The sequence below is a fragment of the Xenopus laevis genome, chromosome 4S (assembly GCF_017654675.1).
Source record: "Xenopus laevis strain J_2021 chromosome 4S, Xenopus_laevis_v10.1, whole genome shotgun sequence".
NCBI lineage: Eukaryota > Metazoa > Chordata > Amphibia > Anura > Pipidae > Xenopus > Xenopus laevis.
In genome coordinates, this window is record NC_054378.1 from 86,202,103 (window position 1) to 86,223,408 (window position 21,306).

Below are 21,306 nucleotides of genomic sequence, written 5' to 3' on the forward strand. Positions count from 1 at the left end.
GCGTCTGACGTCATCGCGCAGCGTGTGATCACCAGCCAATAACAATCGCCAAATACTATTGCTTGATACTGTAGTATGCGAAATAAGACATATTCCATCATTACAAATAACTTACACAGTCAGTCAGTCAGTAATGTAATATTGCTGGGTTGGCACAGCGCATTAAAGTCACGTGATTCTGCATGTCACGTGACGTGAATGTGATGCATAATCAGCGGAACTATGCCTCTTAGTTTGTGTTTCCATGTGGAAGGTAATTTCCGGAACACTTCAACTCAGCTCGCTGTTGCTATGACAACTTGTTGCAACCACAGACTTTGTTTTTGTAGTCTGCAGAGCATTACCTGAACAGGCAAGTTTAAAGGAATGACAGATTCTACTACTACTACTACTAATGGTGACTTGCAGCCCTTTTAACGACAGGGCTATTTAACACTCAAGCTCTTCCTTATTCTTGTGCCTTAATGATGTGCAAGTTAGGTGTTGGGCTGGGGGAGGCCACACACACTGACCAAACGACAGTACTTTATACTTGGTCGGTCTGGTGACCATAGTGTGAGTGTATGTGATAGGGATCCTTGAATTAAAGGGTCAGTGCACCGTAGAGTTAACTTTTAGTGTGTTATAGAATGACCAGTTCTAAGATTTGTCTTGATTATTCATTTATTTATTTATTTTTATAGTTTTTTTAATTATTTGCATTCTTTTGACCCTTTCTGGCTTTCAAGTTTTCTTTCTGCTCTATTTTTTATCACTCATCTTTCTGTTCAGGTCCTCTACTACTGATATTCCAGTCTCTTGTTCAAATCAGTTACTACGGTAATTTGGACCCTGGCAACCAGATTGCTGAAAGTGCAAACCGGAAAGCTGCTGATTAAAGTATAAATAATAACAGATGCTAAAAAATGAAAACCAATTGCAATTTGTTTCACAATATCATTCTTGTCATAAGTAGGGACATATGAGCTCTGGTGCAAATTATGCAACTGGACCAAGCTACCCACAATTTGTTAGAGGCCCACTATCCACTCATGTGCCTCAACCTTTGCATATATACTTTTATTTTAGACTGGCATCATTATATGGCAGGTTTCTTAAATTCCTATTAGGAAAAATTCTATGTGCATATAGGTTCTCCTGGTGTTCTGGGCTAGCATCCATGGAATTCTTTATGCAAGAGACTCCATCCTTCAGACATTATGCTATAAAACTAAGGCTTCATGATCAGAACAGTGATACTTTGTCTTCTGAATAGTTCTGAATATAGCCAAAAAATGTAAATATTATTCTAGCTCTATAGACTGTACTAATAATAATTTCACATTCATACTTTGGGTAGGGCAAAATACCATGCGTTTTTGATGACAACAATGGTGTTGAAGATCCCACACCTTTTGAAAATGCACTTTTTTTCTGATAGCAATAGATGAATTTAAAGCACTGCACTGCAAGTAACAGAAGTAAAAGATAATTCTGCAAATGGAAACTTTATACGCCGCACCTACTGTCAACCCAGTACTGGAGTGTGCATTGAAGGATGATTTACAAGCTTTAAAGATGTTGTTTGAAGATGCCCCTGAACCTGGAAAAGGGAGAGCAACAGATCTACTCCTAAAAAAGGATTTGATGGGAAGAAATGTCTTGTTTCCAGCTTGCATTCTGGGTCGATGTGAAATAGTTAAAGAATTGATCAAATATGGTGCAAATTTAAATTCACGAACATCTAGAGGTGAGAAGTTTCATTTTCTTGCATACACACAATGGAAATAATTTCTGCTGTTATATTCTTACTTCACTTCAACATATGTGTGCTTGTGGGTTCCACATACAGGTATGGGACCTGTTATCCAGAATGCTCTGGGCCTGAGGTTTACTCTCCTTGCAATTTTTTGCTGGATGCTCATGAGGACTCATATTAGCAGTAATTGCACAAAACGACATTGTACATACAGCCATACATCATACTGCAGCAGTCTTCAAAAATATATTTTTTATGTAAACCTTAACCATTTTTCAAACTGAGAAAACACAGTGTTTGTGCTTATTTTCAGGCTATTCACTGCTGCATTGTGCTGCAGCTTGGGGCCAACTGGACATGTTAAAAACCCTAATAGAATTGGATGCTAATGTAAAAGCTTGCAACTTCTGTAATGAAAAGGCGTATGAAATAGCAGTTCGATACAATAAAACTGAATGTGCAGATTTCCTGGCCTGGGCTGGTAAGAAAACCTTTTACTGTTTGATCATATCGCAAAATTCCTATGAATAGTCCATTCTACTTATAATGAATAATAAGAAGAAGTGATGAGTGAAATTGTTTGCCAGGTTTCACCCAAAAAATTGTTGTGCGTCAAAATTAGTCACCCATAGACTTCAATGCATTTAAAAAAAAAAATTCACTCATTTTTGACACACTGTAAAACGCTGCAGCCAAATCGAATTGAGAAATAGGTGGATTCTGTGGAATTTGGCTAAAAATGGTTAGGTACTACCTAGTGGGAATCAATTACTGTTTTAACTGCTCTAAAATCCTGAACAAAGTGCAACACATTCTTGTAGAGCTTTTTTCTTTCTTCATATATGTGTATGTAATTTTCCTGACACACAAAAAGGGACTGATGACTACAGATTTTCTGACCCTCTTTTACTAAAGTTAATCATTCTACGCAAGTGCATACCATTTCAGTTACAGTTTCGTCTCACAGGAAAAGTCATTAAAATGCTAAGGCACCATACCTACCATGCATCAAGTAATCCCCATAAGGGATTCCGAACTACAGTGTTTACCTCTGGACATATTTTATAGGCTGGTACCGTCCTGCCTGGTAGCATCTTTTTGTAAAATGTCATTGGTGTACCATAGTACAACACCCAGACTTTTTATTTAGTTTAATAAAGTACAAAAATTCGGACTCTGTACTTCATTGTACTAGTTTAATTTTGCTTTTAAGTAACATTTAGGAGCCCATTTACTTAGCTCGAGTGAATAGAAGAAAAAATACTTCGAATTTCAAATGATTTTTTTGGCTACTTCGAACATCGAATGGGCTACTTCGACTACGACTCGAACTAAAAATCGTTCGATTATTCGACCATTTGATAGTCGAAGTACTGTCTCTTTAAAAAATTCTTAGACCCCCTAGTTCGCCACCTAAAACCTACCGAGGCCAATGTTAGCCTATGGGGAAGGTCCCCATAGGCTTCCTAAGCATTTTCTGATCGAAGGAAAATCCTTCGATCGATGGATTAAAATCCTTCAAATCATTCGTAGGAATAGCGCCAAATCCTTTGACTTCGATATTCGAAGTCGAAGGATTTACATTCGCCAGTCGAATATTGAGGGTTAATTAACCCTCAATATTCGACCCTATGTAATTCTGCCCTTTTATCACTTTTTCTTTCTTTTTACTTTAGCTCCATTAACTTTGTAAGATGAAGTTCCTCTCAATATATTAGCTTAGGTTAGCATTGACTGATTTCCTGTTAACTCCTTTTATGTTCCAGTACAGCAAAGTGTTTTGCTCCTAACCAGTGAATACCAGGGCCAATATTTAACCCATGTGGCCATATGTTAATAAATGTGCCCTTTAAAAATTTTTTTTTTTTAAATCTGAATATAAAAAACTTGATAGAATACCTTGAATTTGTAAATTTACATTGGAAAAACGTCTACTGACTACTACATGGGCCCAGAAGCTTTTAGTTTCTGGATTTTTAAATATAATCTCATTTTTTGTAGATTTATGCTCTTAATCTCTAAAATTCAAGTTTTTGATACACATTAGCTCAACAAACCTAATGCAAAAAATTTGATGTAAACCATTATCCCGGTATTAAAAAGAAACATTCTGTAAAGTCGGCTAAAAGTTACATGCCACAGTTGTGTGGTCTTTGAAAATGAATCTTTGTCTGAACTGAAATGCTCAATCTAAATGTTCATCTGAATATGTTGTGACTGCTTATCAACACGCATATCTTCTTTAATTACCCAGTGTTCCTGCTAAGCTCCATCTGCACCTCCATTTACAGTGATAGCAGGCAGCAAGTTGGGTGGCCTTGGGCTCCTCACAGCACTGCTCTAAAACCAAGAGGCCCATTTACTAACAATCGAATTTCATTTTTTTCGCACGAATCTCAAAAAATGTGGTTTTCAAAAATTCTAATTTGACATTTGAACGTTAATATTTCTGCCCTTATGTGTAAAAAACACAAAAACCTCTAAAGGTGGCCATACACGGGCAGATAAAGCTGCCGATATCGGTCGTTTGGACCAATTTGACAGCTTATCTGCCCGTGTATGGGGGCTTCCGACGGGTCTTCCCGATCGATATCTGGCCACGATATCGATCTGGAAGGTTTGATTTTTAACCGACCGACCCGTCGGAGCCCCTTGGCGCATCGTAATTCGATCGTTCGGCCATACGGCCGAACGTTTGGATTACCCCCGATATAGCCATGCCGTTAGTGGCATATCGGGGAAAGATCCGCTCGTTTGGCGATGTCGCCAAACGAGCGGATCTTTGAGTCTATGGCCACCTAAAGGCAAAACTTTGCCAAATAAAAGTTGTAAAGGTCCTACAGAAGTCAATGGGAGCTACACTGATCTGATTGGACCGCTTCAAGTCAACTTAGAATTTTAGATGTTTTTGTATTATTTTTTAGTGTATCATTTAGTGATTTTTTTTTTTTTCGTTTTTAGTTATCTAGATCTTGTAATAAATCGTGACAATCGTTTGTGAATTTAGCCATGGTTTCAAAAATCTTTAAAATCTAACTTGGCAATGTTTCTTTCTCAGATTACTCATCATAGACTAATGTAATGTGTAAAAACATGTATGTTGATGGTCTTGTATCCTTCATCTCCCTTTTCCTTTCTGTATCCCCACTTCCTATGTTGTTTCAAAATTTAATAAACAGATATTTGAAAAAAAAAAAAAATCTAACTTGAAATAAATAAGCCTCTAAAGGAGTGATTTATCAAGGCTTGCATTTGAATTTTTAACTAAAACTGATAAATTCGTATTATGCTTTCTAAAACTCAAATGTACAAAATGTATTAAGCACAAAAAGATTTTAAAATTCAACTGTAAAACTTCAGCATCTAAACACTGCAGAATTCATGTACAAGTCAATGGGAGCTGTCTATGGCAAATACAAAATGTTTTTTTCAATAAGTTTCTTGATACAAAATGACAAATTTGAAGTATTCAAGTTATTTTTCATAATGTTATACAATTTTGTTATATGATTTCTTTTAAAAAAAAAGCAAGAGCTCAAAGTTGAAAAAAATCTTACATATTACACAAATTGGAATTTTGATAAATAGGCCTCCCTGAGAAAAAAATATGTTTGTAAGTGGTATATTTATCAAAGGTAAAGAATGAAAAAATAGTTTTTTCGGGACCTAGAAAGTCTATACAATAAACTAGGATATGAGAATATATTTGGGAAAATAGATTTTTCATCCTCTGATTAATATGTCCCATGGTGCAACATGCATGTGGATAAAATGATGGTCTACTCTTTATTTTAGTTTGCACTTTTCCTTTATATCTGTTCTCTTTTACCACACAGAAGCTAAACTGGAATTGAAAATGTATATCAGCTTTGTCCAGCAGTCTTTCACAGATCTAGAAAAAACGCAAGGGAAACTCAACAAAGAATACAAGGTAAGCAAACAATCAGATTTACATATCAATCCCTTAATTTATTAGTGAAAGGATGTCTTTTTTTGCCTTTCATGGGGAAGCGGTAAGTAAACAGCTCCCTAGTTTGTGTATTCTGAATCACACACAAGCTAATGTTTGTCGGAGGCACCCATGCCCTTCTGTATAAAGCACTGCATACAGAGTGAGGGGTACCTTTTTGCACTCCTGTAGCAGGACAGATATGGAATTCTCTTCAAAACCCTGAATCTTGTTCCGTTTATATCTGGTGAATACTTTTTCTAACTAACAGTTTCGATTTGCGTGTTTATTCCTATTGGTGAATACTTGGTTTGGTCCTCTACCCACTAAGAGGAAAGGTCTATTAATGTGCCTCTTGTGGGGGGGGGGGGGGGCGCTGCTGAGTTACTGCTGTAAAAGGGGCCTATTGATCATGTTGTGTAAAAAGTGGAGTGAAGCATTACTGGTGATGTTGTAAATAACAAACATTAAGATCTTTGCTTTTTTTTGCTATGGCCAACATACTCAGTAATGTTTCTCTCCAATATAACAAAGTATTATCATTGTGTCTCACGTAGTGAAGCGACGTTTCGGATGATATTCGGTGCGTGTATGGTGGGAGACAAGCCAACAGATATCAGCAAAAGACTTGGGGGCAAATTTACTAAAGGGCAAAGTGACTCTGGTGAAAACTCACCAGCGCTTCGGTACTTCGCCGATTTACTAACAGACGCAGGCGTAACTTTGCTAGCGAAAGAGACTGACGCTCGCGCTCAAACGGCAGTCGAAGTTGCTCTCTGGCAAAGGGACGGAACTGTGCAAATTCACTAGGATGCAGATTTAAATGAACGTTACCTCTTGCGCCAGACTTGCCTTCCCCACCTCAGACCAGGTCAAGTACAATAGAGCAGATAGGACTTCCTCAGACTTTAGTTGAAAAATTTTCCCAAAAAACGCTGGTGTCTTTTCCTTTTTTCAGGGTGATAGGCTACAAAAGAGCATACAAATCGGACTAGTCCCTGGATCAACTTGGACTATGAGCTATTTCCCATAACCCTGTATTCCCTTACTTGCTAAAAAGCCATCCAACCCCTTCTTAAAGCTATCTAATGTATCAGCCTGTACCACTGATTCAGGGAGAGAATTCCACATCTTCACAGCTCTCACTGTAAAAAACCCCTTCCGAATATTTAGGCGGAACCTCTTTTCTTCTAATTGGAATGGGTGACCTCGTGTCAGCTGGAAAGACCTACTGGTAAATAAAGCATTAGAGAGATTATTATATGATCCCCTTATATATTTATACATAGTCATCATATCACCCCTTAAGCGCCTCTTCTCCAGTGTGAACATCTCCAATTTGGCCAGTCTTTCCTCATAGCTAAGATTTTCAATACCTTTTACCAGCTTAGTTGCCCTTCTGGGGCCTTACAAGTGCTCTATACAGTGGAAGAATGACCCCCTCCTCCCTTGACTCTATGCCCCTTTTAATACAGCTCAAGACCTTATTTGCCCTTGATGCTGCTGACTGGCATTGCTTGCTACAGCCAAGTTTATCATCTACAAGGACTCCAAGGTCCTTTTCCATAATGGATTTGCCTAGTGCAGTCCCATTAAGGTTATAAGTGGCTTGGATATTTTTACATCCCAGGTGCATGACCTTAAATTTATCAACATTGAATCTCATTTGCCACTTAGCTGCCCAGATTGCCAGTTTGTCAAGATCATGTTGCAAGGATGCCACATCCTGGATGGAATTAATTGGGCTGGATAATTTTGTGTCATCTGCAAACACTGATACATTACTTACAATACCCTCCCCTAAGTCATTAATGAACAAGTTAAATAAAAGTGGACCCAATACTGAGCCCTGGGGGACCCCACTAAGAACCTTACTCCAAGTAGAGAATGTCCCATTAACAACCACCCTCTGTACCCGATCCTGTAGCCAGTTTCCTAACAACGTGCAAACGACTTCATTAAGCCCAACAGACCTTAGGTTAGAAAGCAGTCGTTTGTGGGGCACAGTATCAAACGCTTTGGCAAAATCCAAATAGATCACATCTACTGCCCCCCCACTATCCAGAATCTTACTTACCACATCATAAAATGCAATCAAATTTGTCTGACATGACCTATCCTTCATAAAGCCATGCTGATTGTTGCTCATAATGCCATTCATTAGTACAAAATTTTGAAAGTGATCCCTTAACAAGCCTTCAAATAATTTGCCCACCACAGATGTCAAGTTTACTGGCCTATAATTGCCAGGCTGAGATCGTAATCCCTTTTTAAATATTGGAATAACATCAGCTGTTCTCCAATCCATAGGCACCATACCAGATGACAGTGACTCTGAGAAAATCAGAAATAAGGGCTGGTCTAAAACTGAACTAAGCTCTCTTAGAACCCGGGGGTGTATGCCATCAGGCCCTGGAGCCTTGTTTACATTAATTTGTATTAAAGCTTTTTGAATCATATCCTGAGTCAGCCACAGACTAGATTGAGCTGAACCATTTGTGCAGTTATTAAGTGAGCCTGTGAACCAAGACTCCTCTATTGTATACACTGAAGAAAAGAACTGATTTAACACATTTGCCTTATCTGTATCTGTTACAACCATACTGGTACCATTATTTAATGGAGCAACACTCTCAACCTGCATCTTTTTACTATTAATATATTTAAAAAACTTTTTAGGGTTAGTTTTCACCTCCACCGCAATTAACTCTTCATTTCTTTTCTTAGCCTTCCGGATTGCTGATTTACAACATTTATTAACAACTCTATTTTCTTTTATTAAGCTTTCCTGGACTTGTGTAATGTATTTGCTGCAACATATATGTCCATTCAACTTTAACTTCCCACTCTATGCAAATTAGCCAACGCTAGCGCAACTTCGCTCTGCTTGCCAAATTAACGCTAGTGCAACTTCGCCAGCGTTTGGCGCCCTGGATGCAACTTCACATGTTAGTGAATTTGCGTTGTATGAGCGAAACATCAACTGTTAGTGAAGAATCTATATCCATGATATAGCTTGAACACATTTATATTGAAATAAACAATCTGTCTGACAACCAATGGTCGCAGGAAAATTGTTACATCTATGGCCACCTTTACTGTTTTGCTTTATCAAGTGGTGGATCTGAGTACGTATTTTTTTTTTCTTTTATACAGCACCAGACTATGGCTGCCTGTAAATACAAGAATGATTGGTTAGAGCATACAAAGAACCCAACCACTCATGATTTTGTGGAACAGAAGCAGCAACTGGAAGCTATTATGCAAACTATCTTAAGCAAGCTTAACACTAGTAAGTGGTTTTCTTTTTTATCACTTATAAAAAGTGAAAACATATTTTACTTGTTGGCTAATTTAAACCCTTAGACAGGAGGTTTTTACAATAGATAGATGAAAATATATACACTCTCTCATTGAGGCACAGGGACACAGCAACTGCATTTATTGTTCCATTAAAGGACCAGTAACATAAAAAAAATTAAAAATTCGTTAGTACACAACTAAAAAAAAAAACCAACACAAATTATACTTTAAAAAAAGCAGTCTTTATTAAGAAATAACTTACAGAAACTCTGCTTCCTGTCTTGTACAGAGACGGCAAAAGGGCGACCATCCATTGAGCGGCACTTGATTTCTCCTCCCTGGCTCTCTGCTGCTGGATCTTTTAGCTGCCACATTCTGGGCTTTCTGTAGTACAGCAGCGCTTCCAGCATGAACTTTCTGCAGATCTGCGGTGCCTTGCTCATCGGTTCCAGCCGTGGTGCAATTACCAACATCCCCGAGGCGCCTTCTGCATTCGCTAATTATCCCAGATCTATGGGTACAGGACGGGAAGGTCCGGACATTAAAAGCCGGCTCTGGATGCTGCTGCTGCCCTTCGCCTCTTGAGCCAGTTGATCTCTTACTGCTGCCCCTGCGCACCGGCACCGTATCTTCCTGGCCCAGTCTCCCCTCTTCTGGCTGCCCGGGAACAACTGCCGGCGAATTGCTTTGTTTGAATTACATGTCAGACGCATTCCATTTCCCTGCGCACTGGCATCGTGTCTTCCACCGTGTGTATATCTGTGCACAACTCAATGCGTGTTCCGGTGCGCAGGGAAATGGAATTCAAACAAAGCAATTCGCCGGCAGTTGTTCCCGGGCAGCCAGCAAGAGGGGAGACTGGGCCAGGAAGATACGGTGCGCAGGGGCAGCAGTAAGAGATCAACCGGCTCAAGAGGCGAAGGGGAGCAGCAGCATCCAGAGCCGGCTTTTAATGTCCGGTCCTTCCCATCCTGTACCCATAGATCTGGGATAATTAGCGAATGCAGAAGGCGCCTCGGGGATGTTGGTAATTGCACCGCGGCTGGAACCGATGAGCAAGGCACCGCAGATCTGCAGAAAGTTCATGCTGGAAGCGCTGCTGTACTACAGAAAGCACAGAATGTGGCAGCTAAAAGATCCAGCAGCAGAGAGCCAGGGAGGAGAAATCAAGTGCCGCTCAATGGATGGTCACCCTTTCGCCGTTTCTGTACAAGACAGGAAGCAGAGTTTCTGTAAGTTATTTCTTAATAAAGACTTTGCTTTTTTTAAAGTATAATTTGTGTTGGTTTTTTTTTCATTGTGTACTAACGAATTTTTTAAAAAACATTTTTGATGTTACTGGTCCTTTAAGTATCATTTTCACTGTGGTTAACTTTGGAATAATTGCTTTTCTTCATTTTATCATTGCAGCTCCTGACAGTGGAAAATACACCAGTAAATCATAAGGGACGAAAGCTTAAATCACTTTCCCCATGTACATAATTTTTCAGCAAAAATAAAATTATGAAAATATTGAATTTGCCCTGTATAAACTTTTACATATATAATAAATACCACACATACACAAGCAAAATCCTGTACATTGCTGTGAGTATACAAACTGGGAATGCAATTATAAAGATGCTCAGAGCAGTGACACATGGGTTGGTGCTTTGCTCTCATTTGACAATCTAATCTGAGATGCAGCATTTCGTTGTTACGTGTAAAACTATGAAAAATGCTAGTTCAGTTCATCCATCACAGCTAAAAATGTTTTTAGGAGTGTAGTTCCCCTTTGGTGGAACTACACATTTTTTTAAGTGCATACAAGCAAGCACATGATGGAAAATCATGAAACTATGTGACCAACTTTTAACATTTAAATGAATACACAAACTGCAATAGGCATGTTTTGGTGCATTTGAACGGACATGTGTAAATCTTTCTGTACAAAATATTAACATGCATGAACTTCCACAAAAAAATCTTAAACACCAATATTTGAACCATGGAGAGAAAAAAGTAATTAACTAGAGCATATTTAAAGAGACAAAATAAAGTAATTCAAAATCCAAGATGCATTTTTTTAAAAAAAATTGGTGTCCCGATTAAAAGCAGGAAAAAGCTTTATAATTCAAGTACAAGATTTATTTAGCAGGAAAAAATAGGATCATATAGACTGCGGTCAAACATACATGACTTGGTTTTATTAAATCATCAGCACCAATGAAGTCTTTGGCAAAGTGATTATGTGCCTGCTGGCTTTCTTGAAAGGCACTAGAGGAAAATACCTGAAGTTTTGAAGTTTATTGAAAATATTTCATAGGCTAGCCAATTCAAAACATGCAGTCATCTAGTATAATACATAAGATATTTTCTCGCAGTTATGCTGGATTGTGAAGGTATTTTCTAGCATTTGTTGCCCACAGGATGTCAACTTCCCATGGGCAACAGTTCTCTTCATGTGCCATTGGCTTCAAAGTTAATAGACTCATTGAGGACAATGCTTTTTGAACTGTTTTAGACCCCCTTCCAGATGAATTTCAGATTTGCTTATTTGCTGTCCCAAAAAATCACAAGATCAAAAAAGATCAATCATGCATATGAATAAATCACTATTGTTGTTGACAAAGAGATAATTCATTAAGTATCCGTTTTATTGCTGCTTATTGTGGCTGTGCAGTGTATCTCAGGTATTTCTTTCCAGAAGGGAGCTCTTTGGTGAAGACGCCGCATGTAAATATTTTACTTGCTTCTTCTTCAGGAACATTTGGGGGTACCATGACTCGATCACCCGGCTAGTTAAGAGAAACATTAATTAAAATAGTTATCCACTTTGTTTTGACAATATTGCAAAGTGATTGTATGATTTACTTGTTTGAACTCCACGTATACATACATGTACAGTACTTACCATGAAGTACATCATATAATGTACTCGCTATGCAAATTTTATCCTGTCTGTTTTAATGCCAAAGCAGGATTTAAAGATGATCAGTTAAAGTGGACCTGTCACCCAGACACATCTGTATAATAAAAGTCCTTTTCAAATTAAACATGAAATCCAATTTTTATTAAAGCATTCATAGCTGTTGTAAACTCATTTAAAAATCTCAGCTGTCAATTAAATATTGTCTGCCCCTCCTCTATGCCCGTGGGGCAAGCAATTACTTTCACTTTCCATTCAGCAATTCCTAGGTGTCACTGCTCCCCACTTATTCCCCCATTCTCTTCACTGTTTAATTGTGTACCCAGGGCATGCGGATGGGCATCGTGTCCCCCATTCTGATGCACGTCTTGCCTTAATAACAGTGTCCATATAATGGCTGCCTGCTTGCTGTTATTATGAATTCCCAGACCGAAGGAAACAAAATTCAAATAACTTATTAAGTGTAATTAAAGTTAAATTTGCTTGACTAATGTGATCAAATAGGATTTGAAATTTTTTTTAGGTGACGGGTCCCCTTTAAACCCATCTTTTCTGAATAATATAGTTTTATGCAATTATTGATACCTGGATGACCAATACTCATTCTACTGTCCTTACTGATTCAAAAGAACAAGAAAAGATAGAATCATGTTAGTACCCTCCAGTCACTTACTTCCTGGGCTAGCAAGCCTTTTCTTTAATGATGCAGCGATCAGAGGTACTTTTTCTCTTTGGGGCAGATTTATCAAAGGTCGAGGTGAATCTTTGAATGAAAAAAATTTGTATTTCGAGCTATTTTGGTGTACTTCAACTAGGGAATTGTCCAAATTAAATTTTGGAAAAAATATGAAATTTATCATGTACTGTCTCTTTAAAATTTCGACTTCGCCCATTTTCCATCTAAAACCTGCCGAATTGCTGTATTAGCCTATGGGGGACCTCCTAGAACCTATTTGGAGTCAATTGGTAGACTTTGAAAAATCCTAATCGGATTCGATCGAATGCACTATTCCTTCGATTCGTACGATTTGAATTCGACCGAATACGGACCTATTCGACCAAAAAACTTGGACTTAATTTCGGTTGGTCTTTTTGAATTTCGACGTTTTTTCAATTCGAAATTCGACCCTTGAAAAATATGCCCCTTAGTGTTGCACAGCTACAATTTTCCTGTGTTTCAGGCATCCCTAGCACTAGTGCAGTACATTAATTGACAACATGTATGTACTGCACATTTACTTATACCATTAAAAAAAACTCCATAAAATCTTTCATGTTAACCAATAGCAAAATAAATTAATATTTCCCATACCAGTAAAAAATTCTAAATCCCAGTTGAACATCTCTCACCAAGTGAATTAGCTGCCTTGGGTGCATAGCAGCCCTAAGCCCTTCGCTAGTTTTTTTGTGCAGTGGATAGTGTAAGTTCAGTGTTAAATTGTTTATGTAGAAATAATTATTTCAACCAGCCGCAAATACGTAGCTTGTGGAAGATTCCAAACTCCTGCTCCCCGATTTTAGGCTTGCCACAAGAGAGTATATTGTCACCTAGCAAAAGGTTACATACACCTGTCTGATGCACTTCATGCAACAACACTAGTATTCCAAAGTAATATTGATTTACATATAAAAACATGATTAGCCCTCCTATGAGATTAAGTTGGTGTTACAAAGGAAAGATTAAATTATTAAAGATTAAAAATGAAAGAGACATTACTGAGATTGAATATGGCAAATCTGTACTGGTGCTTGAGTGCTCTGGTGTTCCATTGTTTTATATCCAACCTAAAATACATAAACTTCATCACCCATGAAAGGTCAAGCTTCTTGAATGAGGTACTATCTAGGATTACTGACATTTTGTTACAACCCCTGGTGTTATGTCTTTCAACATACCGTATGTTAGGGACTCCATGCATAAAATGACATTAATGAAGGATTGGCAGGAGACCTATGTATGGGGTACAACAGATGTCATTTCCCTATACTCAAGCACCTAGCACCAAAAGGAGATGCCTGCAGTAAATTATAATTTAATATGATTCACTCTAGCTATACAACTAGGGGTAAAAAATGTTACTACATTTGGAGCAAACCCACTGGTTTGTCCATTTATCTGCAAGACAGACTATCCTGGATTCTCTAACATTTGTGGAATCATGTATGTCAGGCTGAAGGCTGTCTGCTAACATTAGACATTCTTCACACTCCACCTACAGGATACCAAAACCCCATGAATGAGTATAAAATCTCATTTTATTTTACCTTCCAATCCACCGGAGTTGCAACATTATGAACTGCAGTCAGTTGAAGAGAATCCACAACTCTCAAAATTTCATCAAAATTTCTTCCAGTAGTGGCTGGATACAAAATAGAAAGCTTCATTTTCTTATCAGGGCCAATGATGAAAACCTAAGGAAAGAAACTAAAATTGTTTGTTCTCTGTAGGGATAATTTTACATTGAAACCCCCATATTTATACCGTTCATGAACCACAGAGCTCAGATACTCACACATCTTGCAGTCACTGGCATCCCCTGCATGTCCTTCTCATCAGGGTCAAGCATACCAAGTTGTACAGCCAGTTCCCTTTTGGGATCAGCAATAATAGGAAAGGGTAGTGTCTCTGTGGGCTCATCACAGTTATAAGAGTTGATGTCCTAAATGAAAGCAACAGTCGTCATTAAACATACTGTAATTAATGGAAAAAGTCAGAGCACATATAACAACACATATGTTCAAAGCATGCAATGGTAATCCCCCCAAAGGTTCTCTAAATAATTTTTCCATGACCAATTCACTTGTTCATGCTTTTTCTGAGAATATTTTTTATAAAACAGAGGAATATATAGTTTGAAAAAAAATAAATATATATTTGTTTATATCTATTTATACATGGTATGCTTTTCAAATTTCTATAAATTGCACACTTGCATAGAATTTATTTTTGCCTGATACATGCTGCAATCACAAGTAGTTTGATTTTAAAAATGTTAAAACAGCATATTAAAAAGAGTGGCAGGAACTGCGATTGAACATATGAAAAACCTGCTTCCTAAAGTCACTTAGGCCTAAAAGTCAAGGTAAACGTTTGAACAAATATATGAAAATATATAAAAAAAAAATCTAGCTTCATAGACAGTAGACTTGCTTCTGGAGTTGTACACAGATTTGTAACGCAAATATTAAAAAAAAAAAATATATATATATATATATAATAATCTAGACCATTTTAAGTTTAGGTTCATCTACAACAGGGCCCCCAGCACACGATTAAACACCTTAGGGGCCCCTAACAACAATTTCCAAATGCTAACAAACCCCCAGAACAAACTCTACCAGGCTAATGTTCCACAGGGTACAGAGTATGGCACACACAGGGAGCAGCGCTGATTCTAATGAAAGCTCTGCCTTGTCGGCTTACCTTTTGGGAGGGGAGGCAGGTACACTAATGCGGAGAGCGCAATAGTTAAGCTGAATTTCAGGTTTAAAAAAGGGAAATTCGGCTCTTAAAAAGGTACCAGGAGCGGCTTTTTGCCGCCCCTGGAAACCTCTCCGGCGTTGCCGCCTGAGGCAAGTTTCTCAAAATGTGTCACACCCAGGAAGCATAGGACTGGCAGAGTAGGACACACACAGGGAAGGTAGAATAAAGCAGGAGACAGAGAAACCTATCATGACTCTAAGATGAACAGTACATACAGTGACACAATGCTGGTGCCCCTCCAGGTGAATAATGTGGGCACTTTCTGTCTGGTTCTGAGGTGTGCAAAGTGCAGGGCTGATACCTTTTAAAGCTTACACAAGGTATGGAATCACAGCAGGCAGACTTGTATGTCAACACAAGGGGGAGTCACAGGCCTACAGCCCTGACCTACAACATACTAAAACCTTAATTCAAAAGGCAAGAAAAGCTTGATTCACATAAGGGTGTAAATCAACATATTTTATCCCCTTGGGACGGTGCTTCTTTTAGGATAAAAATGCATACCCAAGTATGGTTACAGGATCAGTTATCCGGAAACCCATTATCAAGAAAGCTCTGAATTGCAGGAAGGCCATCTCCCTTAGACTCCATTTCAATGAAATAATTTATTACCTTTTTCCCTGTAATAAACAAACAGCACCTTGTACTTGATCCAAACTAAGATATAATTAATAATTGTTGGAGGCAAAACAATCCTATTGTTTAAATTAGTTTTTTTAGTAGACTTAAGGTACTTCAGACAGACCCTTCATCCGGAAAACCCCAGGTCTGGAGTAATTAACAAATGGTGAACTCTAACCTTCACCCAATAGGCTTCTATAAGTAAAGAATGAGTAGAAAGTGTGTGCTTTCAAACTTTGATGAATGCGCCCCATATGCAGTAGAGTAAAGTTTTTATTCTACCGTGTTCTACTGTGGATGTGAGAATCTTCGCTGAGGACAACTGGGAAAGGCGAGATAGTGACGCTGTGTTACTTTTTTCCTAAAACAAGCGCTAGCCCAGGAAAGAAGTAGTAATTGAGTGGAATGGCCTTCTGTCAGTATTTAAATCTTTTAGTATGTTGTAGGACGGTGAACTTCAACTACAACATACTATGTTATTTTATTACTCACATCACCTCTCTCTTTGTACATGTACTATTGTTTAAGACCATCAAATACCAAATCATATGTAAATCTGAACATTGTACTGAAGTCCAACTGTGGTAAACAAGTTAACACTCAAAAAAACAGCTACTAATTCTAGACTTGGTTATATCCAAACCCTTCAGACAAGACATACTGAAATTATTTCCTAGCTAGTGGAGAAGAGACCTGGGCAGGCAGAAATAGGTGTTGCAGGTTAAGGATAATGAATACCTTGCTCCAGCCGAGATGATCCTCCACAGAGTCTATTGACAGGGCGATCATGGAAACATTGCGTTTTTTGAACTCCGGAGCCAGCTTTACACAACGTCCAAGCTCAGTGGTGCAGACAGGGGTATAATCCCGTGGGTGTGAGAAAAGGACACCCCATCTGCAATGAGAAGCAGTTTTTGAATTTTCAGTAGCATATAATACATTCACAATCAAGTGATAATATTAAGTATTTATACGTGCCAACATACAATAGCTGTGCACATACATTGAACATACAGAAATATGAGCAATATTCAATACAGGCATGGATCCAGTTATCCAGAATGCTCGGGACCTGGGGTTTTCTGGATAAGGTATCTTTCCATAATTTGAATCTTCATACCCTAAGTCCACTAAAAAATAATGTAAGCATTAAATAAACCCAATAGGCTGGTTTTGCTTCAAATAAGGATTTATTCTATCTTAGTTTGGATCAAGTACAAGGTACGGTTATATTATTACAGAGAAAAAGGAAAATGTTTGAAAATATTTCAATTATTCAATGAAAATGGGTCTATGGGAGATAGGCTTCCCGTATTTCAGAACTTTCTGGATAATGGGTTTCCAGGAAACAGATCTCATACCTGTACAAGTGATAAACAGGGTCTAGCAAAGAATTTAAAAGAGCAGAATAGGACTGCTTAGAAAATGTCATCTGCTGCTGCACTATGTCAGTCAGTTGCGAGGCATCAGCATTTGAATAAGTGAAAAGCAGTTGTTGCCACTTTCTGCTGCTGCTGCAAGATTTTGTGCATTTTGCACACTTTTACAATCTTCATCCATTTGGCCCGTGTACAGGGTGTACACACATGTAGTTTGCTTTAAAACCACGCACTTGTGTGTAAATGCACACAAATTCTGAGGCACAAGAAGTTTTTTTGTCACGGACACTAAGGGGTAAATTTATCAAAGAGTGAAGTTCCGCAGCTCTCCATTCATTTCTATGGGATTTTGAAAGGCGTATTTATCAATGGGTGAAAGTGAAATTTCACCCTTTGATAAATACGCCTTTAAAAACCCCATAGAAATGAATGGGAAGTGACGGAATTTCACTCTAGTGGCGGAACTTCACTATTAACTTCACTCTTTGATAAATATACCCCTAAGGAGCTTATTAACTAAACTGTGACTTTTTTTGGGGTCAGGCTTTTTAAAACCAAAAAAGTTGTGGGGAAAAAAAGAAACTGCGACTTTACTGGGATTTATCATGTAACAAAACTGCAATGATTCCAAATCTGAAAACACTCCAGCTAAAACCTGTCAAAATCATGTAGAAGGCAATTGCAGATGCTCCTTTTACAATCTGAAAGATCTTCAAAAACCACTCTAAAGGTCGACCTTTAATAAATAGGCCTCCACGGGTCCTTATTCTAGCCCACCCACCTCTCCCATACACCAAGATCATTTTTTTTGTGTACACAACTCAAAAGAAATTAGGGGGAATTGCAAATAATTACTACCATTATTACAGATATTGCAAAATAGTGAGCAGACTGGTATCTTTTCTAAGGTAACAGAAGATTTTAGTAACTGAACTTGCAGACTCTATAAACAAAACAGATAAACCACGGGGTTAGGAATGTAGTGTATGTGCCAAACAGTGCTTATTAGAAAAGCATGGCTAGAGCATAAAGAGATTATACATTGAGTTTTCCCAGCTCTTTAACCCCTTTCACTGCCAGCCGATTTGGTACTTTTATTGCCAGACCATATCTGAACATTTTGTGCTCTTTCACTTTAGGGGCCTTTCCTGATGGGGTCTTTTAGTTTACCCAGAAAAACGTCATTTTTTTCAGGACAACCTAAACTTTCAAAATATGCTATTTTGGTGTAATTCCACTTCCGTAAAAAGATATAGTGTTTAAAAGTGAAAAAAAAAATCACTTTTCCCACACTACAAACACATATCCAGGCAGTCCCTGGGTTACGTACGAGATAGGGTCAGTAGGTTTGTTCTAAAGTTGAATGTGTATGTAAGTTGGAACAGGTACATTACTTAATTAAATGCAACTTCGACAGATGTTTGTCTTAGCATAATATTTATTTTTACCTTTCTGTGCTCTGCAGTAGAGAACACAGGCCAGTGGGGATCGGGGCAGATGGCTTATTAAAGCTAAATGCTAATAAAGGCCAAGCAAAGCACAGTATGTTACTGTAATAGCCTCCATTTGTAAGTGTGAGTTGTATGTATGTTGGATGTTTGTAACTCGAGGACTCCCTGTATCAGAAACATAATTTATTTTATGCACAAGGACACATCAGATTTGGAAAGTCCTGTCTCCTGAACGTCAATACCAATTATATAGTTTTATGGAGATTTCTCACTTGTATAAGTCAAAAACTCCAAGCAGTACACTACCAAATTTCCAAAGCTCAAAACTGCATACTTCTGATTTCAAGGCCAAACATAGCACTAACCACTATACCACATACCACTAGGCTTACCCTAGAAAACTACACATTACTGGAAAGAATAGATTCTGAGTTTGAGAAAATTTGCAATTGGTTTTCTTTTATTATTATTATTTCTGGCTTTTGTGTAAGTCAGCTTTTTATTCAGCAGCTCGCCAGTTTGCAGTTTCAGCAATCTAGTTGCTAGGGTCCAAACTACCGTAGCAACCATAAATTGATTTGAATAAAAGTCTAGAATATGAATAAGAGAGGCCTCATAGAAAGATGAATAATGAAAGTAGCAATAATAATACATTTGTTGCCTCACAGAGCGTTTTTTTTACATGCTCTGCAGCTTTCAAATGGGGGTCGCTGACTCCTTTTTAAAAAAACAAAAAAACAAATGCTCTGTAAGGCTACAAATGTATTGTTATTTTTTTATTCCTTGTCTTTCTATTCAGACCTCTCCTATTCATATTCCAGTCTCTTATTCACATCAGTGCATGGTTGCTAGGGGAATTTGCACCCTAGCTACCAGAAAGCTTATAATGCAAATGGATGAGCTGCTGAATAAAAGCTTAAATATCTCAGACATTAGATAAAAAAAAATTACAAATTGTCTCAGAAGATCACTCTGTACCTCATAGTAAAATTGGTAAAGAACAGTGGCTTCCTTCATAATGGCAGCTGCAGCGCTGCATTTGATCACTGTTTAAAGGTCACCTTAAGATCTTAAATATATATATAAAACTGCAGTGAGTAGGCCCTGCTGCAAGTAAGTTTCGACGCTCCATAAAACGGGCCAGGCTCAATCTGTAGATTCGGAACGCTCGAGGCTTTACGGTAAAACAGGCCCGATATTATGCCGCCTCCCTGTCAGGGAACTATCAGATTGGCCGCGCAGGGAGCATTGACAGATCACAGTCCCACCGTGCGCGCAAGGATACTGTCCGTCTGCGAGTGACCTAATATGACGCCGGCGCTTTCAATCGCAGGCGCATCCAGCAATGTATAAAACACTTACGAATTCCCGAGGAAATCGTGAAACTTGATTCTGCCAATGGTGGTGTCCGCCTCGAAGTTAGGAAAGACGTCTCCTAGCAGGATTCCAGGCATAGCGGCGACAGCGGCTGTCACAGAGCGCACAAGTCTGTCAGACACCAGAGTGAGAGGTGGCGGGAACTGCTTTTCATTGCAGGGGCGGATCAATGGGGTGGGGCTTATGAAATGAACTCTGGTCACGTTATGGCGCAACAGGAGAGAGAGCGCAAAATCGCAACGTCTGCCATTACCGCCTCATACACCCTGTGCTGCACGTCCTGCATGACAAATGGACATTGCGCTAAAGTAAATAGTGTTCCTCCATCGTACAGCCTATACTGACTCAATGTGTGCCTTCCATTCTCCTCCATCAGCCACAATTCATTTGAGGGGACGTGGCAAATCTACCAGCTTGTTTCTTGTGCAGCATCATGAAGCTTCAAAGCTGCCCATAGACGCAAAGATCGAACGATCGGACTTCCCCATATTCTGACCTGCCTCTAACCATTCAGATCAAATAAAGTAGAAAAGAACAGATCAGCCGATGTTCTGCCCCTGACAGCAATCGTAACGAAATTTTATGTCCAACAAAAGCTAGTGACAGTCTCCCTCTGAAAATCATACGATCAGCAATACATGTAGTCTGCCGATCGTACGCAGAGAAATTATCGACCAAACGACGATCTCTCTGGGACGAAAAATGTCAGGACTCTCCACACACGGTCCGAAAATCATACAAATCTTTGTGTCTATGGCCAGCTTTAAACTGTTGCTTTAAAGGTGGCCATACACGCAGGGCTGATCCTATCAAATGTGGGGCCCAATTGGGACCATGTTGGCGGGGCCCCTAGACAAAGTGTTGCTGGCTACTGACACACCAAGTATTTAGGAAAATAAGGGCATACAGGCACAAAATAGAAAGGAAAGGGGCAGACAAGGTAAGAGAGTGAGAGGGATGAAATAGGGGCACATAATAGGGGCACACAGGGTAAGAGAGAGAGAGAGGGAGGAAATAGGAGAGTGGACTGGGCCAATTAGTTTGGGGCAGGCTGGGCCGATTCTGCTTGGGAGCAGGCTTGGTTGGATTGGGGGCA

The 21,306-nt window shown here is 38.8% G+C and overlaps 2 protein-coding genes across 3 annotated transcripts; one reads left to right on the forward strand and one right to left on the reverse strand.

Annotated features, from left to right (window-relative positions):
• Nucleotides 1-128: 128 nt before the first annotated feature.
• On the forward strand, nt 129-10,505 carry ankrd45.S (ankyrin repeat domain 45 S homeolog). 2 transcript variants are annotated; one of them, XM_018259699.2, is made up of 6 exons: nt 129-352; nt 1,421-1,729; nt 2,052-2,219; nt 5,575-5,669; nt 8,844-8,979; nt 10,401-10,502. In XM_018259699.2, the coding sequence occupies exons 2-6, from the start codon at nt 1,480-1,482 to the stop codon at nt 10,433-10,435; spliced, it is 684 nt and encodes a 227-aa protein (XP_018115188.1). In that variant the 5' UTR covers nt 129-352; nt 1,421-1,479; the 3' UTR covers nt 10,436-10,502.
• Nucleotides 10,506-11,080: 575 nt separating this feature from the next.
• Nucleotides 11,081-20,345, reverse strand: prdx6.S (peroxiredoxin 6 S homeolog). The gene is given in 5 exon segments (NM_001089200.2): nt 11,081-11,767; nt 14,164-14,310; nt 14,412-14,558; nt 16,742-16,898; nt 20,196-20,345. Coding segments are annotated over 5 exon segments (675 nt in total). The 5' UTR covers nt 20,288-20,345; the 3' UTR covers nt 11,081-11,635.
• Nucleotides 20,346-21,306: the final 961 nt, after the last annotated feature.